The following is a 26,986-nucleotide window of genomic DNA, read 5'->3' as shown; positions in this document are numbered from 1 at the left end:
AACCACTGTTTGTTAATTAACACACACAGTTAACACAACGCTGTTGGAATATTTAAAACCACACGGCCACTTTATGCTTTTATAGGCTGGTACAAGTCACAACATTCAGAGTCTCTCAATCTGCGGAGGTCAAACTCATAACCACAGATCTGTGTAATAAAGATATACAGTACAACATGCCTCCTACTGATCCAGGCTAGGTCACAGTTTGTCTAGCTAAGACATATATTATGAGAGTGGGGGGACAGCAGTTTGTCAGTGCTGCCACTGTGTCCAGCTGAGTTGACCCGATGACCCCAGACCACCCACTCATCTGGTATACCTGTAGCTATGGTAACTGAAAATGGTGCTGGAAGCATTTAGCAAAAACTGGTGTTGAGATCAAGGTTCGGCAATAATTTGGTAAAGGTCAATGCTGCACACATAACAGCAGAGGTCTGAGGATGGCATGGACGCTGAGTACTTTCAACTCTCTACCCAGCCAGAGACTGACAGCTCCAATATTCTTCATGTTCTGGTATCTTATTGAGTATTACATGGCTCCGACTAGACCCAGACAGTTGAGGGCCATGTAGCCTCACTCGGTCTATTTCTATCCACTATCACATTCAGTGCTCTCAAAGCTATTCTGGTTCTTCATCAATCTACTGATTACAGTTAAGTGGTGGTGATAAGTCCAGGAGGAATTTCCACAGTAATAACTATCTAGTTTATATACACACACAACTAATGAGTAATCTTTATTTCTACTTGCTTGTCACTCTGCTCCAGTTAGCAGTAACTCTGTGTAAGGTATCATTCAAAAATAACTGCATTATTCAGTGGTGACTTCCACATATAACCTACAGACTCGTGTATCTATTTGTGGTCCATGTAAGAATAGTACTGGAAGATTTCCAGAGTTCCTTTAAACCATATGTGCACACCACAACACGACACAGTCTTTCCATCGTAGGTTATGTTTACAGTGTTTTTGCTTGAATGGTTGGGTATAGGAATCATTTTGTAATCATTATAATTATAGAGTCTGTATCATTTCAGCAGTGAAGACCAGAGGCTTCTGGACATCGTGTGCATTAAGTAAACAGAACTAGTTTTAGGAAATGTTGCATAAAAGAGTTGTTTTATGGTCACTAGATATATAAAACTGCAGAATTAACATACTAAATATTGTTAATCTGCATCTGATGTACCCCTTTTTGGAGAAAATTTAACTTTACACTAAAAGCCTTGGCTGTACTTTCAAAAAACAGTATGTCTTGCCTAAGAGTCATAAAGATGGAGGTTGTTTTACTGTCTTTGATTGCAAGAACTGCAGCAAAAAAACAGAAACGTCAAATATTGGAAAGTGCACGTTTACGTCACAAGCGTGTCAACGATGTGATGCATTTCTGCAGAGTAAGGGCTTTAAAGAAGCTGTCTGCTTATTTTTCATGTGAGCAAAACTTTGCTGGAATATTTATAGTTCACAGCTTTTTCGGGAATACATGTATACCATTTTGTACTTTATGCTCTTGTGTCAGTAGCACATTACATTTAAAATAATATAATGGATATGACGTTAAAGTGTCAAGTCTCAGCTCTAATTTGAGTCAATTCACATTAATCTATAAAGAACTATGTGAGAGATATGAAGCAGAAATAAATATTAAACTTCCGGTGAACACATTCAGAGTGACACAATAAAACATTTTTCAACATCTTGCTGTCTTCGACAAATGCAATGCTAAAACTTGGCCAGCAGATAAGACACAAGTTTGAGCGTCAAAGGTTTCCAAACAATAACCCATTATAAAACCATTAGCTTGGAAGCATTTTCAAACCCCTAAAACTCCAGTTACTCATACAGCGGTGTTATTTCCAATTTACCCGTTTGTTTACAAATTGCGTTTTCTGCCTGAGCAATTTTGTCCCTTGGCGCCTCCCGTAGCTCCACTGTGATTGGTTGGATGGGAAATATGGCGGTGTCCGCCGAGTTGTGAAAATATCCGTAAGAAAACTTTAAATTATGACTTAATTGGCGCAGAGAAGCAGTTAGTGTAGCCTGTTGTACTTCTTATATTACCGCTCGTAATAAAAAAAAAAAATATATATTCATGGGATTCTCTCTCCGTTACTTTGATCTGACTGCTAACAGACTGCTAGCATAATATCTGGTTGGACTGGAGGACTCGTCGGTCAACTCACGGTAAGACACGCAGAGTCCCTCCGACCCGAGTCCTCCGACTCGGGTCCTCGCTTGGTTTCCTTCATGGACCGCTCGTCTGAAATATTTGATCTAATATTTAGTCACCGAGTCTGCTCCAATTAATGCTTTGCATCTAATTTTACTTATTATATTAATTAAAAGGTTGTTATCAATATAATGAAACAATTTGATCATTGATTCATGTCATTTTGTCCTTTAAAAGTTAATAATTTTTTTCTAGAAATGTAAAGAAATGAGACAAACATCATACTTAACATAGAAACCTCATCAATTCCATTGATTTCAATGCTGTTTACATAAATTACCAAATCACAACACGAGTTATCTGAAGGCACCGAACACAATAAAGTCCTTACAACAAACCTCACGAGATTATAGAGTAACCCAACAATTCAACATGAGCCACAGCTGGAATGAAAACAACTTTCTAACAAGGTGAAAACCAGAGGTGAACCAGAACCAGAGGTGAACCAGAACCAGAGGTGAACCAGAACCAGGTGAACCAGAACCAGAGGTGTACCAGAACCGGAGGTGAACCAGAACCAGGGGCACCAGAACCGGAGTTGAACCAGAACCATAGGTGAACCAGAACCAGAGGTGAACCAGAACCGGAGGTGAACCAGAACCAGGTGAACCAGAACCGGAGTTGAACCAGAACTGGAGGTGAACCAGAACCAGGTGAACCAGAACCAGAGGTGAACCAGAACCAGTTGAACCAGAAACAGTTGAACCAGAACCAGAGGTGAACCAGAACCACAGGTGAACCAGAACCGGAGGTGTCTGGTCCTCTGCCTCGATCGGTTGGAGTGCAAATGTTTGTCATTTAAAAAAAAACAACACGTAGTCATTGTCATTGAAATGATTAATTAATCGTCAAAATAGTTGCTAAATAATTCTCTTTTGGACTTTTAATTAATGAACAGAATAATTATTTTAGCTATAAAATAAACAAAAGTAAAACGGTAATAAAACAGTAAAAATAACTGATTCACCAGCTCCGCATTTTAGACGCAGGCAGAGCTGCACAAAAATGGATCAACGATTCACTCTTTCTTAAGCGCCGATAACTTGTTTAAAATAAACTTTATTTCTACTTTTCACATTTCACAGCCCTCAACATGCCTGCCTTCAGGCAAGTGGGAGAGAAGCAGCTTCCTAACCCTGTGCTTTGTATGGCATGGTCTCCGAAAAGGGATCTGATTGCTCTGGCCAACACAACTGGAGAGGTATAGACTTTAAACCCAGTTACTCATTCTTAAACAACATGATGTGGTATCTTCTGTGTATTTTGTAAGTTTATGGCTTATGTCCGTTCATAGTTGCTGCTACATCGCTTGGCTAGTTTCCAGCGTGTTTGGAGTTTACCACCCAGTGAGTACACTGGGAAGGAGATTACTGCACTCGCCTGGAGACCAGATGGAAAAAGTAAGGGGTGACTGTGTGTACATCTTTCACATTTATTAGTCATCTGCACGTTGTAATCATGAGGATATTGTACTTTTAATTTCTTTTTAATCTCCAGTATTGGCCTTCAGCCTCGGAGACACAAAGCAGGTGGTCCTGTGTGGTGTCGAGAAGGCTGAGATCCTCCACGTGTTCCCGATGCAGAGTCCTGTTACCTGCATGCACTGGATGGAGGTGATGGAGGAGAGCAGGTATGCATGAGGCTCAGGAGTCACACTGAGGGTAGAGAGAGTTTAACCAGTGAGGCGGCTGGATTCACGAGATCATGTGAGAATCCATCTCGTCAGGCTTCAGGTTATGTGCCTGCTTCCAAACCACAGCGGTTGTTTCTCAGTCAGCGTACCGTGAGGATCTACTGGCAGCTGCAGGCGACGACAGTTAGAAGCAAGTGTTCATTTGAAAACAACAGTGATGTGGTTCGTTGAAGTCCGCCTGTGATGGTTCAATTTTTTTGAAAGTGCCTTCTTTCCTCCAAACAGTTTTCAAGGACAACGTATCAGATGGTTTAGTGTAACAGACCACCGTGGTTGTCAGGTTGAGAGAAACTGTCTAATTCTGAAGAATAATGCGAGTCACTGTCTCGATGTGTTTCAGTGCGCTGAGCTCATTTTACAACTCAGAGGATGAATCCAAACTTTTTCTTCCCAAATTACCAACTCTCCCCAAGAGGTACCAGTCCCATTAATTTTACATCACATTTTAAAAAGACAACTCTTTGGTTGACTGAATAACATTTGGCCAACCTTTTGTTTTTTCTCAGCTATAGCACGACGTCAAAGATCTTCAGGTGGGGCAGCAGTTTAATGACTAATTCATCAGTTTTATATCAAGGATTTCATGTTTGTTTCTGGCAGCAGCTGAGTGTGTTTTATCTGTCTATCACAGTGAGGAAAAGTCTGATGAAATACTCAACCTCCTGGGAGAAATCAGGTAAATGAGCTTATTGTTTAAGCATCTGTTTAAGTCTTTGTAATGCTTTTTAAGTTGGATGGGAGATGATTTTGCCACCTCATGTTGTTTCCACGCAGACTGAACATACTTGTTCTTGGAGGAGACGCTGGCTTTGTGGAGCTGTATGCCTACGGGATGTACAAGATCGCCACTCTAGGAGGGGTACGGATGTTTATTTCATTCATAACAGTTGGCTGCTAAATATTCTTAGTTTATACTGAGAAATTATTAACAATCACTGCTTCATTTATATTCAATAGAAAATGTATCTGAAGTGGTGAAATGTGTCATAATAAACAGCAAAATTCAACTTGAACTGGATCTCATGATCCCCTTTAAACTTTTAAGTAAGACAAAAAAACATCTTAATCACACATCAGCTGTAATGGATTCCATGATTTTAGATAATAAACACAGAAGAATTGTACCTGTAAAACAAAAATGAGGAAAAAGTAGATGCTGAAGACTCATGTCTGAAGTGCGCAACAATACATTGTGCTTAAGCTGATGTTACTTTGATCGGATTAACCCTCCACAGGTTTCAGGAATGTGTCGCAGCCTGAGTCTCTCCAGTGATCTCAAGTCTCTGTCCGTCATCACAGAGGTCAGGTCTGCCGACAACAACCCGGAGATCTGCTACGTTCAGGTGACATTGGGCTTCATTTCCCTCTTCTGCACCTCCTCCCTGCTCTGACCTGCATTTTTCTCTGTATATTCTCACTGTCGTATCCGTCTTCCAGCTGGACACGGGTCTGCTGTCAGACTGTCTGCCTGAGGTCACCAGGATGGCCCGCAAGTTCACCCACATCTCCACCCTGCTGCAGTACCTGCACCTCTCACTTACCTGTATGTGCGAGGCGTGGGAGGACATCCTCATGCAGATGGACCTGCGACTCACCAAGTTTGTTCAGGTTTGTAGTTGCTGTTTGTTGTCTAAATATTGGTTAAAACAAGTGAGTATCAACACGTCTTGTTTCCTTTCTTTGCAGGAGAAGAACACAAGCACTCAAGTTCAAGATGAGTTTCTGGAGCTGCTGCTGTGGGGGCAGTCGAGGTGAGAGGGGGAGGAGGGCATTTCTAATGTTTGGATTTTGCATGTTGCAATGTATGGCGTGTCCTGTAGATGGTAGCAACGTATCTTCAGCCAGTGAAATGGATGTTAGAGGATTTCATTTGGTGTCACTTTGTGGTGAATCATACATTTATAATGTTTTTTGGCTCTTTATTTTCATGCAGCCCTGAACTGCAGGCTCTTCTCATGAACCAGCTGACTGTCAAGGTGAGAGCAAGAGGAGTTCAGACATAATTCCCTTCTTATAACTTTTCTCTTTAGAAGAATTCTGATGTTGTAGTCCAGATGCATTTGGTGGTATAGTTTTAAATCACATGTTATTTGTGGGGTTTTCTTTACATTTCCATCATAGGGCCTGAAGAAGCTTGGCCAGTCCATTGAGTCTTCTTACTCCAGCATCCAGAAGCTAGTGATCAGCCACCTGCAGAGGTATTTCAGTCTTTTAATTCTTGTGAATGCTCTCAGCTGCCTGAATGTTTCTCATTTAAAATGAACTAAAATTAAAAACCTGCCCCTCTCTTTTGCTCGCTGCAGTGGCTCTGAGGCTCTGTTGTATCACCTCAGTGAGGTGAAAGGAATGTCTCTGTGGAAGCAAAAGTTCGAGCCCCTTGGTTTGGATTCAGCAGCTATAGAAGGTACCTTTTCAAACATGTACAATAACTGAAATAAAGCTTTTTTTCATGAATACCTACATGTGTGTTTTGTGTTTTCAGGAGCCATCACAGCTGTGGGTTCCTTTTCTCTCAAAGCCAACGAACTTCTGCAGTAAGTTCATGACCATAAACATGAAAGATTTCTATGTAAACTGTGAATGTTCTTTTGTTTTCCTCTTCGTCACTTCTTTCATTTTGTCATTTAGGGTGATTGACAAGAGTATGAAAAACTTTAAAGCCTTTTTCCGGTGGCTGTATGTAGGTAAGATTTCAAATTACTTTGCCATATTTGACTTGTTATCATTAGTGTGTATGTCTTTGACATGCAGTAGTCTGAGTTCCCAAGAATAAAGTTTCATTTCTGCTTATATGCTCACACAGTTGTGATTTGGCACCAATGCAAATATTTTTCTTGGGCCTTGTTGTTGAATGGTTACTTTGAAGACTGTGTGAGAGAGTCTCCTCTGAAAATCCTATCTGGGCCCCTGACAGCCTCTGGGTCCTGCACCGCTGATAGCACTCACTCTGTTGTTTTCCCTCAGCTATGCTAAGAATGTGCGAGGAGCATGTACCACCAGAACTCAACAAGGTGAGTTTTACCAGAGATGTGTAATTTTTTGTTGTTGTGTGTGTTTCTGAAATTGTTTTAATATATGTATTAAATCCCTTAGATGACTCAGAAGGACATTGCCTTTGTTGCTGACTTCTTGTCGGAGCATTTTAGTGAGGTGAGATCATCATAATGACACTTTAATAATTTTCTAATTGTGTTATCATGTTTTTAAAAATTTAGTGAAATTGCTTTGTGCTTTAATAGAACGAGGAGCTCTTCGATCGTAAAGGGAAGTACTTCAACGTAGAACGAGTTGGTCAGGTAAGTGGTTTTATGCTGAACAGCTTCAAGTGCTTTTGAACGGAAGTCCTGTCTTACAACATGCTGATTTGTCTTTCATATGGACATTTACAGTACCTGAAGGACGAGGACGAGGACCTCGTGTCTCCGCCCAACACAAAGGGAAACCAGTGGCTTAAGTTTTTACAGGAGAGCACACACCTGAAAGGTGAACTTTGACCCTGACTTCAAAAGTGCTGACTTTTTTTTTTTTTTTTATATTAGAGGTAATTTGTGTGTTATGGAAGAAAGTTAAATGGTTTGTTTTAGTGAGAAATTACTTGCCGTCAATTTATTTGAATGTTGATTTACTCTGAATACATCTGCCATAACTAACTGATGAAATATTTGCTTGTTGTCCTTAGAGAGCCCTTTGCTGTTCCCTTCATATCCCCAGAAGTCTTTGCACTTTGTCAAAAGGATGATGGAGAATGTGATTCAGCACTGCCTGGAGAAACCTGCGGTGAGTTTTGTGTGCTGTGGATTTTGTCCTCCTCATCATTACAAATAAGCATTTATTACAAATGACAGGGGCTTTAGCAATTAAAGTCTGGTCACATCACTTTATTACATTGACTTATTTTTTTTACTTGTGTGCAGGAAGTAATTGGGAAGTCAGTAAAACAGGCCGTCTTTTTGCCCCTGTACACCGTGCCTGAGAGGTATAATCTCATCTGTCTGCTAATAATCTATATTATTTTAAATATGATGCCATTAATGTGATTAAAGTTGTATTTATTTATTTCTCTAGCTCTGAAAACACCCCACGACTTTTTGAACTCCCATCTCTGTACGTAAAACACAAACATTATAGAGTTTTGTGCTTGTGACCGCAAGAATAGGGTTTTGGATTAATGATGCTTTTTGGTGGTTTCACAGGTGGAATGACAAAAAGGCCAAAATGCACTATGTTGTGTTCTGCATGCCAGAGATTTCACCCTGCAAGCTCTACCTGTTACGGAAAGGAACCGATCCAAACAGGTACGTGTCTGGGACTGTAGGTGTATGTGTGAGGTTTTTTTTAAAATATTTTATTTGTGTTTATATAACCACGTGTTTTGCTTGCGCAGACATATCCCAAACAGCGTCATGTCGATTGACCTCAGGCACCATCTTGACAATGCAGACGATGACAGTGCTGCAGCCCAGTGAGTGACGCTCACTTTGTTACTTCACCTGAATATATTGTACAGACATTAATACAAAGAAATGCCTCAGCTGTTAAAAGTGTTGCTAGAACCACGATTTACCATGAGTTTCCTTTTCAGGTCTCATTATGTTTACAGCTGCCTGGATGCTCGTTTCTATGACGATGAAATGTTAACTGTGGTCCTGCAAGGATCCGAAGAACAGAACAGTAGGCGAGTCCTGGCTCAACTCCCTCTCACTTCCACCCTCAGCTGTGAGACTGAATTCAGCTGGGAACTGAACCTGAGGTGTGTATTTATAAGTCATTTAGATTATTTGATATTCATTTAATAAGTCTTTTTCTGATATATAGAACATTAACATAACATTTGTTTCACAGTCAGGAAAAAAAGAGGAGGTAGTTTAAGGAGGCATTGTAATATGATCTCTCATTTTATGGTTTATGACAATAAACTCATGATCATCAGAGGTACAAATACAGTGTCTGTTCCCTTAGCTAAGAGCAGAAATGATAAATCTAGGAAATAGGACTTTTATGGTGCTGCACCTTTAAATGTGTAGATATCACTTTTATATGACTCGGTAATATGAACAGATTATTAAATATCATAAAAGGAAGTTTTGTACATTGTGTAAAGGCAGTGGAACTGAAGCATAACTTTAACTTGGTGCGTGTCACCGGTGTCATCAGGTTGGAGCAGCAGAGCAATACCATCCCGTGCCAATGTCTGGTGTTGGGGAATCAGTGGCGTGACATGGAAAACATGAAGGCTCAGTTTGTAGCTGTCAATGGAATTCGCAAAGTAGCCTGCGTGGTATGTTCAATGTATACTTAACACTTCACGTTATATTTAGTGTATGGGGTTTTATAAATGTGATATTACGTGTGAGTGAATTGCACTGTACTGTTTCTCTATTCGTTTCAGTGATCAATAAGATCAGATTATTTATTTTCAGCCTTCTCACAAGTCCCTGCCTGAATGTCGTGGACAAATGTTTATTTTTTTCATTCCCCGGCAGCTGAGTGCCAATCTGAGGCACATACGTGTTTTTGAGATGGACGTAGAAGACGAGGATGACGAGGGAGCTGACTCGCAGAATGCCAGTGCCGATCAGGATGGGCTGGGAACCAGCATGACCAGCCAGGGGCAGGGAGAGGAGAGCTTACAGGCTGAAGGTGAAGCCGGAGAGCAGGCAGGGGATGCGTTTCCAAAAGCTGAGGAGCGTCTGGAGTCAGAAGAAGCCCTGGAACTCTGCTGAGACTGAGACACAGAAACAACTTCCAGACATAGAGGACTCTCCTCCGTCTTTTGTGTTTCACGAAACTTATTCTGCAGTATTCTGAAACATAGTTACAGTACATAAAGTTAGTGTATGAAAATAAAGATTTTTGTGTTAAAGCTTGTTTTATATGATGATTTTGTCTCATTATCTTAAAGTTGTTTTTTTTTTAATATATTTTACATAAATTTTGCTGTAGAGACAGAAGGTTAGTTTATAATTGCTAAATAATTAAAAATCCTTCCACTTAAAAAAAAAAAAAATCAAATAATTACCTCAGGCTACCGTTCATGGGTAAATACGAGGTTTCTGTTTGTAGTAATGAGTGCGCGCGCAAATAGGTGTTGGTTACGAGCTCGCTCCCGAGACCCGACGTGGTGACGTAATTTTCCGCCGCCTGTTGGTCTTTAACAGTTGGTGACGAGTATTATGAAAATGGCCTCGACCCTGCCCGTAAGCACGAACAACTGGAGAAGATGACGATGTTGAGATTTATAAGTCAGCAGAACACCAAAGTGTCTTCTTTGAACACGTAGGTAGAAGTGAAGTAAACGAAAACAAAGAGACTCTCGGCAAAGACGCGGCTAAAAAAAAAAAAAAAATACCCCAGAGCGCCGCATATTTCCGTGGGGCTGAGGAGCCAGTATGGAGGATATCAACTCCAACATCAACGCGGACTTGGAGGTGCGGAAGCTCCAGGACTTGGTGAAGAAACTCGAACTGCAAAATGAGCAGCTCAGGAGTCGGTCTACGATATTGTCTTCGTCCGGAGCAATGTCAGGCAACCACAGACCCCTCAGCGCCGGATACGAGTCGGCGGGGATGGCAGCCGGTCTGGCCGGCTTCACTGGGGTGGGGTTCGTCGGTACGGGCGGCTACGGCGGGCTGCTGGAGAACAACCGCTGCCGGAGCCCCAGGCTGTCTTACGACGGCATCAGCTTCAGGAGGGCGTATGAATGTGACGGGGCATCCGGCGCCACCTCCGTGTCCAGCATGAACTCACTTTATTCAGACGGCACCGTGGGCTTCACGGACGGAGGGGAAGCCTCGATCCTGGATGAAGTGGACATCTTAGATCTCGAGGACATGGATTGTCTCCTCGAAGACGAGGACAGCTGGTGAGTGACAGGCTTGTCTTCGGAGGTATCTGCCGTGTTTGCGTCTTCTTGGCGACAGCTTTAATTGCCTTGGCCACAGCTGCTCCACACATTAGCTGCCATGACAAACGCTTGGCATAAACAATCGTCTCGGTAGCTTGAAATCTGAAGTCATCCTCTCTGAAGGAGCCTCATTGTGGATCACCGACTGAAGGATGTTGTTTGGCGATGCCGAGCCACTTCCATGACTGACTGGCTATAACAGACAACCCTTTGTCACACAGTCATTGTCAGCTCGCTGTCCATTATGTGTATTTGTCTCGGACAGATCATTAGGCCCCTGAGGCTCCCAGGCTCTCAGCTGTCAGGGTTCCCCTGAAACACCAACATCATCTGTTGGACCGGGTTTGTTGTTGTTGTTTTTTTGTTGGTGTTGTGATGTGGCAGATCGCTGGGCTCGTCATGACTGACAGTGGTGGCAGGAGATCAGAGTGTACAGTAAGAATCAAAGTTGTTTTCCTGCCCAGCAGCCATGTGGGAGAGGTCGCCATGGTTATAGTCCTCCTCCAAGTTGTCTTTAGTGCAGCAGTTGGCACCAGCTACAAGTGCTCTGCTGCAGAGAGGCAAGAGACCTGAAATAGGAGAGTCAAGTCATCCTGCAGGAATAAAAGCTATGACAGTGTCATAAAGCTGATTGCATTTGCAGGGATCACAAACAATGGCTATTAATACAACATAAACGTGGCATCATGTTGTTCTGCTTGTCATCAGCCCAAGAGGTCCATTCTGATATATTTTAATCATCTTCTCCTACTGCATTGTGATTGTAGTGCATCCAGTCCTGGGTGACGTGGACAAAATCAAGTATTGTGATATTTTTGACTAAATACATTGCTTTCACTATTGTGGCATTATCATAGGAATAACTACTGATGCTTTCACTAAATATTTACACAATTAGTTTTGGTAAATTATCATCAGTAATGTGAATTTATTGAATAAAATGATGACAGCATACCTGCAACAGTCAGAAAGTGAGTTCAGGAAAATGACATCACTTAACTAATGCAGCCTTTAAAACCAGGAAGAAACCACTTATGCCATGTTAGGATATTACGATTTCCAAAAGGACGATGTCTCGTCTCATCACAATAAAGACGTATTGCTGAGCTGTTTCCAGGGTTAGAGGGCTTTACAAGGATACATTTAAAAATCCTAAAACCTCATGTCCCAACTCACCCACCGTTATTACACAGCTGATGTCAGACATGTAGTTTTCAGAGGATCTGCTTGGATTGAAAAGGGAGTTGTTAGTTGTAAGACAACATTTCCTGAGTGGACATGAACGTAAGGACGAGCCGTCCTCGGGAGATGCTCCATGTTATCTGTCTTGTTAGGAAGGGTTTGTTTGATCGCAGTCTGCCAGGATAATGATGCTGTAACGGGCAACATAAGACAGTAGCTCTTGATGCAGCTTAATGATCAATCAGTTTGTGTCTTAAGTTGTAAACGTGGTCGGTGGTCTTTAAAAGCGAGAAGATGGGCCTCATACTGACACTGTTGTCACCAAACGGTGGTTCGTCGATTAGTTGATCGACAGAAAGTTAATCGATCAATCATTTTGAGCCATGTTCCAATGAAATAATGCTAAAAGCCTTTGATCCCAGCCCCTTAAATGTGAATATTTTCTGCTTGCTTTGGTCCTCCAGGACAGTAAACTGATCATCGTTTGGTTGTGGACTGTCGGCTGCAGCTCTGGGAAACACCGTTTGACATTTTTCACCATTTTCTGACCAAACAGCTTAATAACTAATCTAGAAAATAATCATTATTTGCAGCCCTCAATCTAATGTTTGCCATAAAGAGGACAGGCACAGAGACTCATATCTGCTTGTCGACCTGCATGTCTCTTGTTTCCTGGCTCTTGTTTGTCTGTCTGGGTCTTTCCTGCAGCAGCGAGCTCTTGCCAGCTACTGAGCCCTCGACTGCTTTCAGACATTGCTCACTCGCTGCCCAGCAGAGCCCGTCTCATTATTCCCCGGCTGTTTGTTTGTCTGCCCTCTGGATCAGATTGATATCTGGGATTACCCCGTAGTGCCTCGCTCTCGCCAGCTCCTGTCACAGACTCCTGTAATCCCATGAATTAGCATCAGAGTGGATGAAATGCTGCCAGGCCTGCGGCGCTCTCTGCCTATCAAAGTGACTCCTGTCACTGCCTTGTGCACCGACACATGTGGATGGCGGTCGTCGTGTTGGTAAACAATGGAAATGTGCTGTCCTGATTTCAGGCTTGTTATTTCTGTGAGCTGGCTTTTCTTTGGCTGTAATGTTTCTGCTTTCACCATGAAAGACTTCCTGCAACACTGCTGACAGCTGCTGACTCAGAGTTCTGCTCTGACTACAAACTCCTCTTCTCTTCTTTTACTCTCCTCTTCTTCTGCTCTTCTCTTCCTATCTTCTTTTTCTTTTGTTGTTCTTCCGCTCTTCTTTTCTTTTTCCTCTTTCTCTTTTTTCTGCTCTCCTCTCCTTCTCTACTTCCTCTCGTCTTCTCTTCTTGATCTCTTTTCTTCTTCTTTTCCTCTTCCTCTCATTTCTCCTCTTCTTTTTCTCCTTTCTCTTCTTCCCTTCTCTCCTCTCCTCTCCTCTCCTCTCCTCTCCTCTCCTCTCCGCCGATGGTTATGATAAACGTTTGTATTACTTGTACATACCTTACAAACAGACAGTCGTAGTCAGTTCAGTGAGTTTACAGCCTTATTTTATACCTTGATGAGTCGCCCTCTCACTATTAAGAGGGTTTGACAGTTTAAATCAATGCAGCTGACTCAGCACTGAACTCGGTGTCTTTTTCATCCAATGCTGTTCATTCTTAAAGTTTGATGCAGCAGGGACTTGGAGTTGCTCTGTCCTCGTTGCTAATGGAGACTCCAGAGACAGAGAACACCAGCTACTAAATCAACTCGTGCAACATGTGAGAAAGGAAAATATATAGTTGTTCTGAGAAGCCTAGAAGATGTGTGAAGAGTCACCACTTTGTAAGTTTTAAACTTTACAATTTTAAAATAGCTTGTAGGCTTTAGGATTTCTGACAGGAATGTATGAAATAGATCTAAAATATAACAACTTTTCTCCTCTGATTTGTACAAAGAACAACGTGAGTGTCTTCCTGCCCGTCCACATCCTCCACTGTAGTGCAGCACTGTGATAAAACCAGGTCCAAACACTTGTTATCACCTTCATCAAAGTTCCTCTCGGAGCTGTCGAGTCACATCCTATATGAGCTGGTGAGCTGTACCAGTCGGTCATCATTAGAGGAGGAAGATGACGTGTGCTCTTCATATTTTTGCAGGTTGTACAAGTCCAAGCTGAACAGTCCCGTGCAAAACACCTTGAGTCCGATCGTGTGGTGCCGCCAAGCTCTGGACAACCCCAGTCCTGACATGGAGTCAGCCAAGCGCTCCCTCATCCACCGACTGGACCTCACCATGTCAGGTAAACACAAACATGTGGCCTTAACTCTGTTAGCAGCAGCTAAAAACAGTGATGCGCTGATTTTGGCACGTTAGAAGTCAGCTGCATCTGAATGATGACGTATCAACTAACCTGGCACATCACAGGTGAAGACAAGCAAAGCCGCTGTCGATAAAGTTGCCTCTATTTTCTGTGAGGCTTGCTTGCGTTGACATTAAGAGGTGGAGTTAGGTGACCTTTCAACTTGCTGGTCAGATTTTTTTTTCCCTTCAGACTGAGGTCACATTGCACAGATTGCTTTCACACCTGCTGAAATCTGATCACAATGTGAGCTGGACCTCCAGAACGAAGGAGCGTTCTCATCCCAACGTGTTTTCACCACATTTACATCCAAGTTCAGTTCAGTGGATACAGATTGCATGATAATACCAGGAGTGAATATTCAGTTAGTCTCTTGTTAGTTTGCACATCTATCTACTTATTTGAACTGTCCTATCTCTTGATATGAGGGTAGTGTCAACGTGATGATTGTTCTTATTACTAATTCATTTTAATTCTTGGAATAATCTTTTCATTTTATTGACAGTGAAGCACAAGAACAGACAAAAGACGTCTCTGTGTATTTCACACAGTTCTGGAACCCACAACTACTAATACACACACCTAAAAGCCAAACACAAAAACAAGTGTGATTCACCCGTATGTTCTCTGGTATTGGAAACTGAAGTGTACACGTCACCCGTCTGTTGACTCTTTTATGAGGTAGAGGTTTTAGTTTTATGAGCAGTTGTCAGACACGGATCAGCGATTTACAGATTTGCATCTGAGTGTGAAACAAAAGTTAGACATGGAAAGTGCTCGTCATTGATTGTTTTAATGTGCAGGACGGTAACGGGAACAGCAGTTTGTATGAGGAATAATGGCTAATTTATAATGTGCCACGGGGGGGGGGGGGGGGGGGGCAGGATTATTTATCACCTTGTGTGTTGTGATTTCACCTGTTTAGAGCATGTGAGGTATTTATTTATTTATATTTACATCTGTGAAAGTGTTTCATGTTGCTGGTGTGTCACTTTCACCTCAATCAGCAGCTCCAGTTGTACATTGGTCCATGATGACCTGTCGCACTGTGGCACCCGGATGGATGTAAACTAGTCAGATTTATCTCGTTGTGACCCACTCAAGACTGTAAAACGTGACATAAAGACAACATTACATTGATTTGAACCAAAAGTCTCCCTCATCTTTCCTCCGTTGTGTTCGTGCGATGTCTCTTTTCTGAGCTTTTGACTTCCACTAATTATAGTCCGTCCCTCTGTGAGGAGGACAGGCCTGATATCCTGGCAGCTAAACTGAGAGGGGGCACTTCCATTTTGACAGCGGTATGTCCATGTGACAGTTGGATCATGTTGAGCAAAAGGCCGCTGAAGGCCGTTGACTGGGCTGGATGTGATCCTCTCTGCTCTATTGTGCAACAGACTCGGCGCAGCACCCGGACACTCAGACAGGCCGACATTTGTTCAGAGCGGCTCCTGAAATATGACCAACGTGGCCGTTATGTTTCTCAGACGTTGTTACACAGAGCTGATCTAAGTTATCGTTTCTGGTGTGTTGAATTTGGGCTTGTGCGCGTGTAGTTCAGCTCTCATCATTACACTCAGTTTGTGCTGGACTCTGTGACCATCGGTGAACAGAGCACGCTGTCGGTCGAGCCGCCACATGAGTATGAGTGCGGTTGAGGGCATTGTGCCTATTAGTGGTGATATCATCACTGTAGGTGTGGAAGCAGGATAACGTCATCCTACTTTGGCCTGAAAATAGCCCCCCTCCCTGTCACTGATACCACCCACCCCTCTCCCCCCCGCTGACACTGATGGAAAGAGAAAGAACTACAGCTCCACTGATGCTGGATTTTTGGGGACAATACCAACAATTATGATATTGATATACTGGCCAATATTCTTTACATATATAAAGTATTTATAAACACACATTTCTTGCATTGATCCCTCAAATGTGGTTATCAAACACTTTGAACACTTGTGATAAAGATATGTAATGGAGACGGGATACTTTACAGTTTATTGTCCACACTGACACAGTTTACACAACTTTACTGAGAATTTAATTATCATAAATGACTATTAAAAAAAACAAAAACACAAATAGATGAATTTCTAATTTACCCCAAGCATCTTTTTCTGCATTATGTTGTGGAGGAAAAGTTTTGCACACATCGGCTAACAAATATGGTGATACAGATATATCTGTGATGGGCCAATATCGGCCAATACAATTGTCCAGCCGACATATCAGTCAGGCTCTAGAAAGAACAACTAAAATCCTCTGTGGAGTCGTGTGATTCGCTGACCGTGTTGTAAAATATTTAAATCAAATAAATGAACCACTAAGTTCAGGGTGGTGGTGGTGAAGATTTTGTGTAAGTGTGAAGATCCTTGTTGTGTCTCCAGCTCAAGCGCTTCACTCTGATTTGTGTCTGAGACTCGGCAGACAAACGTTAATGGCTCCCAGCGACTCTCCTTCACCCCCCCCGATCTCTAGTAGGAGCAGGGAAACCCTGTTGCCATGGTGTTGGTGCGTTTGTGTCAGCAAAGAAGAAAACAAATCTCTTCACTTGGGGCAGATTTGTCAAAGCGAAGACTTCCTGTAGTCCTAAAACGTGATCTTGACATTGATCTGAGGTGTTTGTGTCTGTCCCAACATGCTCTGCTGCCACTGCACACTCATATAAAGCGCTCACATATTTTAAACATGACCTTCAGTCTTGTGTGAGAGTAGTGGCCGAGCCTTTTGAATGTGCACACCCTGTTAAAATCATCCCCAGATGACGTGTCTCGGTTATATAACCACCACCAGGGAGGAACCGGCTGAGATAGTTCCTTGAGTTGATTGTGCTACTCAGACACCACAACTTTGATTCATGTCAGACAATCCTGAGAAGCACTGAAAACATTTAGTTCAGCAATTAAACTCTTTTCCACCACGCTGCTTTGACAGCTGTCCCACAGAGCAAGTACAAGACCCCAGAGGTCCCGGCCACAGTCACATGACTGACCTGCCCTGTTTTCCGGGACCTCCTCCTACTGTACAGTCAGCTCACCTCCCTCTTATCCCTTTCTCTCCTTTGTCGTATTTATCTCACATTTATAAAAGCTCTTCTGTTTGCTGTTCTTGTGATATGCTTAAAGCTCTCTGCAGCTGGTTTAACTCTTTATTTACTTTTCAAGTACACATCAATGCCAAGCTTTGTATTCTATTTCCTCCCCACCAGGCCTTTAAGCACTCTGCTGTGTGCTGCCTCTATTTTTTTTTTTTTTTTTTTTGTGTCTGTGGAAACAACCCTGAAGTTTCCACGGCTGAAAAGCCAAGACAGAAAGTCCTCTGGTTCCATTTCATATCACATCAATATGACATCAACGGCAGGAAGCAGCAGCAGCAGCAGCAGCAGCACGTCTGTCCCTTTGTGTGTCTTGTTTCAGGACATGAGGATTTGAGGACGCTCTATTTTTGTTGGTCTCTGTGCTACAGATCCCTTCAGAGCCGCGAGTGTGTCTGATGGGACTCGTCACCAAACCACCTCTGACACCGAATCCAAGCTGGGTCTCATGATTTGTAGCTCAGACTTCTCAATAATAGCTACTGTGACGCTTCTGCTTCAAACACAGATAATTCCTGTTTGCACTGTAAGCTCTCAGACATACGCCATCGTAGTGCCCTGTCTGTGCTCTGTGTGCGTGCAAGCACATGTTTTGGACACGAGATGACCCAGTCGGTCTCACAGATTTGTTGCCGAGTACTTCCGTTTACCCGTCTTGAGTTTTACCTGCTTCTCATCTGCTGACCTGCTTTTATGTAAAACAAAGCATCCGTTTGGTTAAATGTGTGCAGCGTTCCAGACCTACATGTTGCCGTGTTGTTGACATTCCTCAGCAGCTGATCCGTGTGGACTGGATGGTATTTCCTAAATAATGCAGGAGGACAGAGTGCAGAGCAGGAGGACATGGAGGCAGAAAGTGAAGGGAGAGATGTGGAGAGATCTTAAAAGGCTGCTCTCCGGTTACAGCCGAGCTGTGTCCGGACATGCGGTCCGAGAGAGACGGACAGAAACAGAGGGACGGGGTGGAGGACTAGCTCGGAGACACCAACCATCCTAACGGCAGCCCGTCGGGTCTCGTGACCGAGACCAGCGACTCCAGACCAGAACCGTACACTGCTGCTCCGCTGGCCTTCACAGAGCATTGCATTGTGCTGTGTGCGTATGGATTGAATGCCGTGTATTGTTAAAGCGTTTCTCCCAGCTGATTATGTGGGAGCTCTCCATCAGGCCCACACTCAGCATACGGTGTGAGAGACTCGACCAGCCCGGCAGCGCAGCGCAGCGCTTTCAGAGAGGACACTGCTGGTGTTTGTAGTCTAACACCGGACGGACCAACAGGCTTCATCAGAGCCTTAAAGAGGTTCCAGTGTCGAGACGGTGATGTCTGACCTCACCGAACCAGAGGAACAACGAATGTCAAGATTGGTCTTCTACCAGTGACATTTTAGACTCTCTGAGCTTTTTATTACGCTCATCAGTCAGTAACACGCTTATTATTCTGGCTTCTTTTAACGTAATTACTTGTGAGCTGTTGAAATATTCTGTTGAGCTATTGGTCGTTTTACACGACGACTGCTCATATGAAGAACGAAAACTGATCCTAACCACCAGTTTGTACTTCTTCTTAGTTTCTAACTTGTTAAACAAGATGTAAAATCAGCTGTTTATTAGCGAGTGTGTAACTCTCTTTGTGTGAAGGTGGCTGTGGAGCTTCACACTATACAACATGTTTCTCTTTTCTCAGGAAACTAATGTCAAAGATTGAACATTTTCAGTCCGGGACACAAAACTGTAGAATCACCTGGCTGATAATATGTGAACATCTGGGACTGTTGTCTTTAAGACAGAGTTTCTCCTGTAATGTGCGCTGATATCTTTCTGTTTTGGTTTTGGACTCTGCAGCCAACAAGCGCAGGAGCCTGTATGGGAGTCCGTACAACCAGCAGGCCTACGGAAGCCCGTACAGCACAAACGCAGCCAACAGCCCGTACAGCAGCGGCTTCAACTCGCCCTCCTCCACCCCGGGCAGAGTGCCCATCGTCAGACAGCAGCTGATGCCCACCAACGCAGGTTTGGCTCTCTTTAAAGTTCACTGTCTGTTACAGAATATCTGTTTCTAAACCCATTGGAGTGTTCACACACGATTTCCTCAGCAGCACACCAGCGAAACTCAGCTGCAGAGAGGAATCCTCCGGCGATCAGCCCGCAGTCGTCCGTGGACAGTGAGCTGAGCACCTCGGAAATGGACGAGGACTCGGTGGGCTCCTCGACTACCTACAAACTCAATGACGTCACTGATGTCCAGATACTGGCTCGCATGCAGGAAGAGAGTAAGTACCTGGATCACTTTCATCTCCAGCACTGTACTTTAGTTTCCTGTTTTTTGTTTTTTTTACAGTGTAACTGTTTGTCCACAGGTCTGAGACAGGACTACGCAGCGACAGCGTCCAGACGCAGCTCGGGTTCGTCCTGCCACTCGTTGCGCCGCAGCACCTTCAGCGACCAGGAGCTCGACGCGCACAGTCTGGAGGACGAGGAGGAGGCGGTGCACCCGGCCTTCCACCTGCCCTCCAGCCGCTTCAGCCCCTCCCCTCGCCACTCTCCCCGCGCCTCCCCCAGGAACTCCCCCCGCTCGCGCTCCCCCGCCCGCTCCATCGACTACAGCCACAGCCGCAGCTCGCCTCAGCCCATCATCAGCCGCCTGCAGCAGCCCCGCCACTCGCTGCAGGGCCACGGGCACGACCTGCAGACCAACGTGGTGAAGAACGAAGGTAACCGGGGCGAGCGCAGATGTTTAACGGACGTCTCGGTGGTTCGTCACGTGTCGCTCAGCTCGAGCTCATTCCCTGCTGTGCTGCTCTTGTAGAAAAGCTGCGTCGCAGTCTTCCCAACCTCACTCGCTCCTCGGCGGCGGCGGCGGCTCAAACACCGGAGCCCGTCAAGAACAGCCGCAGCTGCGAGTCCAACCTGCAAGTGCCAAACGGAGGCTCGCCCCGACACCAGAACCAGTCTGCAAGTGAGTATTGTGACAGAAACAAACGGCACCGTTGTACGTGGTTTCATTTGACTGCGAGACAAACAAACACTGCACATGAATCTTTCAGACTGTCATCGCTGAAATCACTTTGTTGTCTGCTGACGTCGTGTCAATATCCGTTTTGCTCTGTGAGTTTAGCCACACGACAGGCTGTATTTTCCTGAGTCATTGTGGCTGCACCTCCAGTGGAGCGACTGTGCTGCTTTGTAGTGACATGGCTTTAGTGTTTGGGGATCCTCTTTGATCACTTTTAGTTGTAATATTTGTTTTATTCACTCACATTATTGTCTTGGTGTAACTTTCCCTTTAAAGAAGCGCACTCCTCCTGCAGACTGAAAGCATGACACCGGCAACACCGAGAATCCAGAGCAACTCGTGCTCTCTGCGACACTAACACCGCTTCACATTTCATGTCCAAAGGTTTCCTCTTCTGTCAGAGCTCAGAATCGTACCTCTGTGAGTTACGACTATCCGTTTGACGTAATCCTGTAATGGGGGATAAAGGTAATGGTGTTGTCCTAAACCCAGCGGCAGTAATCCCTCTCCGTTACTACAGGCAGATAGGAGAGGGGTCAAAGGGCGGGTTTGAGCTGCTTTAACATGTAGTGAATGCCTTTATCCTGTATTAAACAGCCCTCTGTGGATCAGCTGAGCTTTTTGTCTTTATACATGAGCAGAAATTATGTTTCCACATGAGTCTTTGTAGATTATTTTACTGTGGTGACTGACGGTTGGACAGTACGTGTTCTTCTATCTGAGCTCCGGGCGTACCGAGCATGTGAGCCTCTATCACTGACTTCTCTACCTGTAAAGCATGTGTAACCCGCACCGGCCTCCTTTTCTCTGTCTGTGCTGAGACTGGTGGATTGGCTGGTGACACTTTGCTCTGACTGTCTGCTGCTCCTTCGCCTCAGGATGTTTGTCTGCAGCGCCCTCTGGTGGCCTCAAAACTGCACTGCGGGCTCGAATGGCCTTCACTGCCTCAACAGCCCTTTTCCCCCTGAGGTAGTAATGCTGGGAGTCTCAGGCAGAGTGAAGTCGGACTCCCGTTCTGACATGTCCCTGTTTTCCAGCAGCAGCTCAGCTCCCGAGATACTCGACCCCTTCTCGCTCCTCCCCGAAACCCAAACAGCATCTCCAAAGCCCGACTGCCCTGCGAGGTAACAACCTGTTCCTCATCCTGCTGGAGGCTGAGACTGATCTCACACAGACACGTCTACAGTCTGTAAAACACTACACTCAGCCGCCTATGTACAGACGGACTCCGAGACTGTGAGCTAACTCCCCAGCCTGAACACATCTGTGCCAGTATTGGCCCATAGTCACAGCGCCACCTATTGGCAACAGGAACAAACACGTCCTATGTTATCACATGCTTCTCCTCGAGGGTTGACCACATCCACCGGATAACTCTGGGACTGTGAGGTAACTCCGAGTGCAGTTTTGGCTTTTTGTTGCTTTGTGTGAAAGAAGTAGGTGGAGTAGGATGGTTGTTGGCTGGGATGAGCATGATGTTAAAATACCTCCCACAGATGTGCCACCAAACAGAGAGGATTTAATGTTCACATTTTAAAGGGAGAGTTGTTTCATCTGAGGATCATGTTGTTGTTTCTGTAAAAAGAAAACAAAATGATCAGAGTTCAGTTGTGTTAAAACCGTGATTTGTGCAGATTCTCATCCTTCAAATATGTCCGGCTACATAAAAACAAACATCACTTATCTGTTCATCGTTGACGACCATCTTAACTTGGATGTTGGTACACGGGTTGTTTTTTTTTGTCCATCCTGTTTTTCTGGCATTACAAACAGCCGAACCTCATACACTCATTGTTGTCTTTACTACATCACAACAACTTTTGTCATTGTTAAGTTGATTATAAATGTATAATATAAAAGTACAAACTCCCTTCTCTTGTTGATATGTTAAGATGAATTCAATAACTAGAGGTTTTCATTTTGTTTTCACCAAACTGAGCATAAAGTATTTGTGCAAACTGCTTTCATTGTCAGACATGAGGTCAGCTGTGTCCCGCAGGGATGAGACGCTCGTTTGCATGAGAAGGAAACAAGCGTCCGCATTTATCAACATTTTGCTTTGAACAATCTGTATTCAAATCGACGCGGCAGGAAGACGGTCTTTTTTTAAATTTATTTACATGTGTACTTCTGATCGTAACCTGGCACCTTTTAATACCCACAATGCAACTCTGCTGCCAACAATTGAGTCTGAGATTTGTGTGTGTTACGCTGTTAGGGGTTAACGTAGCGTTGAGCCTGAGGAGGAGCTGCAGAGGTCCGGTGAGCTCACTGCTCGCCAACTCTTCACCTCCAGATCGGTTCCGTTTACAGATTTAAGTCTTCAGACCGAACCGACGAGAGTTTATCAGACATTCGTGCAGCTTCCTCCGAAGGCTTCATCCAACCTCCTCACACCTGCGGTAGTTCTCAGCAGCGCCTGCAAACAGAGCCCGATGTGTTTGATAAGACCTCCGTCACTTTCTATACTGTCTGGGTCAAGGCTACATTACATTTGTCTGTCCTCGACTCCCTGCGCTGCTCACAGATACTCTACGCTCTCACTCGCTATTTCAGGCGAGCTGATGGTAAATCGTACCTGCCACATGATAAATAGGATTGTTGCACCTGTTGGTCAAGAGCCATGTCAGTTAGTAAAGAGGCAGCACGAGGCACCACATGCAAGCCCGTCCTCAGCACCTTCCTCTGTCTCTGTTGTCTTCGTCTTTGTCTAGTCCCACTCTCCTGTTGCTTTGGAGAAGAAGGGGATTTCAGTGAGTATTCACTGAGGGCTTCCACCTTTCACTATTGTGATTGTGGTTCCTCGCCGTGGTCGTATTGATGTTGTGCTGCTGGTTTTCACTACAGTTCATGCTGTGTGCGTCTCTCACCTCATTCTGTCAACACATTAAGAATCACAGTAGCCAGCTGTTAGATAAACGTTTCTGTTTATTTTCTGTTTGTTTTTAACTTCATTTTCTAGTTCTTTGGCAGATTTGACCTCATTTGTGAATTTGGTGTGATGTGGCCAGTAAAGACCTACTTACTGTGCGTGCCATCATATTTAGATCTCCCTCACACCATTGTGATCTTGATCATGACTTCATTGTTGAGTTGAATCCTCTGAATGTGTATTAAGACATGTGAACGTGATCCAGGTCCTCCTGACTGTGTTCCTGCTCTGCTGTCTTCAGTCCCGTCTCCCAGTAAGCTGCGGACTCCCGCCACCCCGTCCCCGCTGGCCCTGAGGCAGCCGGTGAAGGCCACATCCACCCCCAACTCTGCCACCTCCACCCCCACCCGCTCCCTGGCTGCTCCACGCAGCGGCCTGCCCCGGCCCAGTGCTTCTGCGGGAGGAGGAGGAGGTGGAGGAGGAGGAGGAGGAGGAGGAGGAATCCCTCTGCCCCGCAGCAAACTGGCCCAACCTGTGCGCAGGTACGTACATCTACAGACAAACTGGCTTTAACTTCCATAAATCCACAGCAGGCTGATATTACCGTACATGTTTTAAAAATGTTTTCCATTTTGTTTTGTCTTTTTCTGCCCTCGTGTCCCTCTCAGATCTCTTCCTGCTCCTCGGACCTACGGCGGCGCAGGTGACAACTGGAGGGAAGGTTGTTACTGAGGCGGCCCAGCAGGGGGCTCTCCAGTCAAACTATCAACACGAGGAGGCAGACTTTACAATATGGCACTTTATCTACCTTAGGTGACTTTTACATTAGAGAGAGAGAGAGAGAGAGAGACACTGAGTCCCAAAAATCTAGAGAATTGAGAATCTAAAAAAGAGGACAGTGTCCACATGGTGTCAAAGAGAACCTCCCATGGTGTCTCTCTGAGGGTCTGGCTCTGGAGGGATCAGGCATGTAGTGCAGACAGCCCGCAAGATGCCAAAGAAAACAACCCGACTCCAGCTCCAACAGAGGACACGCCGCCTGCCTTTGGTTCGACTGCAATCATCCGTGAGACTGTCCACGTGTCTCCGTGCCCAGCTTTCCTCTCCACCCCCCCCCCCCCCCCCTTGCTCCTTTTTCACCTCCCTCAGGTTGAAATGTTGCCACGCATTTCTCTCTTTATGCTCTGTGTTTAACAGATGTCGGTGAGCGATCTCTATGATGATGCTGTGCAGGTGAACTGTCCCGTAATGTTCGAGAACTGTCCGTGTCTTACAACAGTAAAAGCACCTCTGTGTGGGTATGACATTAAAGAATCTTTCCTCTTGTAAGATCAGCCAGAATGTATGCACAAGTTTGTTTTGGAAATTATTTATTCAAATTATTTAAGAAGTATATGTCCAAACATCCATATCAGTATTTTATTTTGGAATTTCAGTCGTTTAAAAATGTACATTTTTGAACCTCAACTGCAAGCTAACGCTCCAAAGCCTTTTTTTGTTGTTGTTTTCAAAGCGTAAGATCAGGACCGTGATGAACGGCCCCTCGGCCGAAGCCTCAGTTCTGACTCGACCACAGTTTGCCGAGACGATACTTTTCCATTGAAGTGCTTTGAGTGGGTCGACATGAGGTCGGAGTTCAGTCTGATGTCTGAAGCTAACTTCATTTACAAAGAAGCCTGAGCTCGTTGTTCACCCGTTCACCCGTTCAGCCGACGAAACCAAGAAAACGAATGATGTGGTTTATTAAATTCCCATTACAGATTAGTCCGTGTGTATCAGTCATACCGTGAAAATAACAACAACAATGTCTTGAATAAGATGACAAGTTAAATCAGTGACTGGCTTTACCTCTTGTGCTATGACCATGAATCTAAAGGCATGCCAGTGTTCAGGAAGGTGTTCTGGTAATTGGTGTGGTGGGTGTTCTTAATTAAACTAGTGCCTATAATTTAACGTTTCACTTGAGTTTGAACATCATGTTTTTGTTTGTATTTGTATCATCATTTTGTGCCAATCTCTGATTTTGCCTTCATCGTTTGCATTTCCGCTCAACTGATTTGCTTGCCTGGTTGTTTTTGTAACTAAAATCAACACATTTATATTTGCTTTAAAAAAAAAAAAAACTATTATTATGCGCCTTCATATTTATAACTAATTACTCGTTCTGTAAATGAAACTATTTATTAAAGAGAGAGGTGCCTCTGTCAAAGATCAGATTCAGCGGGAAGCTCGGACGAATGTTGCAAAAAGATATGCCACACCTTTTGTGTGAAACTTTTTGTTATTCAACTTTTTTTTATATCCACAAACATGACATTCGGTTTCCCTGTGTAAAGTCACATTTCAAATAAAAGCTGAAAAGTTGCTGTCTCTCTCTCTCTCTCTCTCTTTTCTTTTCTTTTTTTTTTTCTTGGTTACTTTTTGGACGACTTTGACACAACGAAAGTCATCGTTACAAACTCCCAACGTGAGAGCGAAGCAAATTCAAGTTTTAATGACCGTGTGAGCGGAGATGTTTGAGCAGATCGTGCCTGCAGAACATTTGAGCGACCAACGGCGCGTCAACGCCAACTATTACTGACAAACGGAGAACCCAGACGTATTAAGAGTTCAATTATTTTGCAGTACCAGGATGTCTGTAAACTACAACGTAACCCGGCGTCGCTGGTAAGATGAGTGCCGATAATACGACACTTTACGTCACGATTAAATCCAAAGTATTTAAGAGAGGAATGAAATGAAAGGGGAAACCTGCAGCTCTCGGTTCGTGTCGGATCACAAAGGACACTTCTGTCCTTTCAAAACTTGCTCTGGAACATAAGTTATATTCATATTGCATAAATCTGTCATGGCGTGCTCTCAATCTTCACTTTAGGATTTCCATTTTTATAAAGAAACTTTACGACGTGATGAGAACTTAACTTTCAGTGACACAACTAATGCCAAAAGGTCACTTTGGTCATTTGGTAACGATCGCTGAGCTCAAAAACAAACAAACGATGGAAAGTATTCTTTTCATCGACCTTGATGGAACAATTGTTCCAGGAAACAACCAAGAATATGTTTCTGTAGCTATAATAAATATGTCATCATTGTGTGGAGTTATCTGTTGAACTATGTCAATCTCGGGCGGTGAGTGAAGGAGGCAGGTTAAACTGGGGGAGAGGAAATGTGAGTGTAGGTTTGAAAGTGACTCTTTTGAGTCAGAGGGGAGACTTTCAGAGATAACGACATTCAGTAACAGGAAGAATTATTGTCAGTAAAAGGAAATAACGATGAAGTTTAGAGCTCGTAGATTATATTATTGGCAAATATGCTAACTTTGAGGATACTGTCGACTTTATAGTCGGTCAACTGACAGTTGAAGCAGGTGCAGTGCACTTCATACTTAGAGGAGAAAGCCTGTTGTGCTTTGCTGTCTCTGTATATTCAAACTTATTTCGTGCTCACAAATGAATTAAAACGTGAATGAAATGCTATTTCGTGGCTCCATTAAGTATTTTGTGCTCACGATTTCATTTTGTTCTCTCTATTGCCACTCAGAGGCTCCATAACTGACCTTGATGATCATTTATTCTATATATACTGAAAAAGGGCATTTTTCTTTCCACTGACAGGCTAAGATTTTGATTTTAAGTGACTTACGGAGAGAATCCCAACAGATAAACTTTATGTCATCCAAGTTTT

General features: G+C 44.0%; 2 protein-coding genes across 10 annotated transcripts; both read left to right on the top strand.

Annotated features, from left to right (window-relative positions):
* Nucleotides 1-1,941: 1,941 nt before the first annotated feature.
* On the top strand, nucleotides 1,942-9,790 carry anapc4 (anaphase promoting complex subunit 4). 5 transcript variants are annotated; one of them, XM_069150732.1, is made up of 29 exons: nucleotides 1,942-2,188; nucleotides 2,645-2,838; nucleotides 3,320-3,435; nucleotides 3,529-3,634; nucleotides 3,732-3,864; nucleotides 4,268-4,342; nucleotides 4,434-4,460; nucleotides 4,559-4,603; nucleotides 4,702-4,786; nucleotides 5,163-5,270; nucleotides 5,365-5,535; nucleotides 5,614-5,678; nucleotides 5,861-5,903; nucleotides 6,049-6,125; nucleotides 6,231-6,331; nucleotides 6,410-6,461; nucleotides 6,556-6,611; nucleotides 6,892-6,938; nucleotides 7,021-7,077; nucleotides 7,167-7,223; nucleotides 7,317-7,410; nucleotides 7,607-7,704; nucleotides 7,842-7,903; nucleotides 7,993-8,031; nucleotides 8,121-8,222; nucleotides 8,312-8,389; nucleotides 8,510-8,677; nucleotides 9,082-9,205; nucleotides 9,411-9,790. In XM_069150732.1, the coding sequence occupies exons 3-29, from the start codon at nucleotides 3,328-3,330 to the stop codon at nucleotides 9,648-9,650; spliced, it is 2,418 nt and encodes an 805-aa protein (XP_069006833.1). In that variant the 5' UTR covers nucleotides 1,942-2,188; nucleotides 2,645-2,838; nucleotides 3,320-3,327; the 3' UTR covers nucleotides 9,651-9,790. The 5 variants fall into 5 exon arrangements, with proteins under 5 accessions (XP_069006833.1, XP_069006832.1, XP_069006829.1 ...); XM_069150731.1 differs by having other exon boundaries at nucleotides 2,645-2,887; XM_069150728.1 differs by having other exon boundaries at nucleotides 2,645-2,968.
* Nucleotides 9,791-10,084: 294 nt separating this feature from the next.
* Nucleotides 10,085-25,663, top strand: slain2 (SLAIN motif family, member 2). 5 transcript variants are annotated; one of them, XM_069150735.1, is made up of 9 exons: nucleotides 10,085-10,789; nucleotides 14,115-14,257; nucleotides 19,257-19,424; nucleotides 19,511-19,684; nucleotides 19,772-20,125; nucleotides 20,221-20,370; nucleotides 21,465-21,551; nucleotides 23,601-23,841; nucleotides 23,968-25,663. In XM_069150735.1, exons 1-9 carry the CDS (start codon nucleotides 10,317-10,319, stop codon nucleotides 24,029-24,031), a joined length of 1,854 nt encoding a protein of 617 aa, XP_069006836.1. In that variant the 5' UTR covers nucleotides 10,085-10,316; the 3' UTR covers nucleotides 24,032-25,663. The 5 variants fall into 5 exon arrangements, with proteins under 5 accessions (XP_069006836.1, XP_069006837.1, XP_069006835.1 ...); XM_069150736.1 differs by lacking the exon at nucleotides 21,465-21,551 and adding an exon at nucleotides 23,142-23,180 and having other exon boundaries at nucleotides 19,508-19,684; XM_069150734.1 differs by having other exon boundaries at nucleotides 19,508-19,684.
* The last annotated feature ends 1,323 nt before the right edge of the window (nucleotides 25,664-26,986 follow it).

This window comes from Embiotoca jacksoni, unplaced genomic scaffold (assembly GCF_022577435.1).
Source record: "Embiotoca jacksoni isolate LCO1_2020_lvr unplaced genomic scaffold, fEmbJac1.0.p SCAF_16, whole genome shotgun sequence".
Taxonomy (NCBI): Eukaryota; Metazoa; Chordata; class Actinopteri; family Embiotocidae; genus Embiotoca; species Embiotoca jacksoni.
This window is presented reverse-complemented; position numbering and strand designations above follow the sequence as displayed.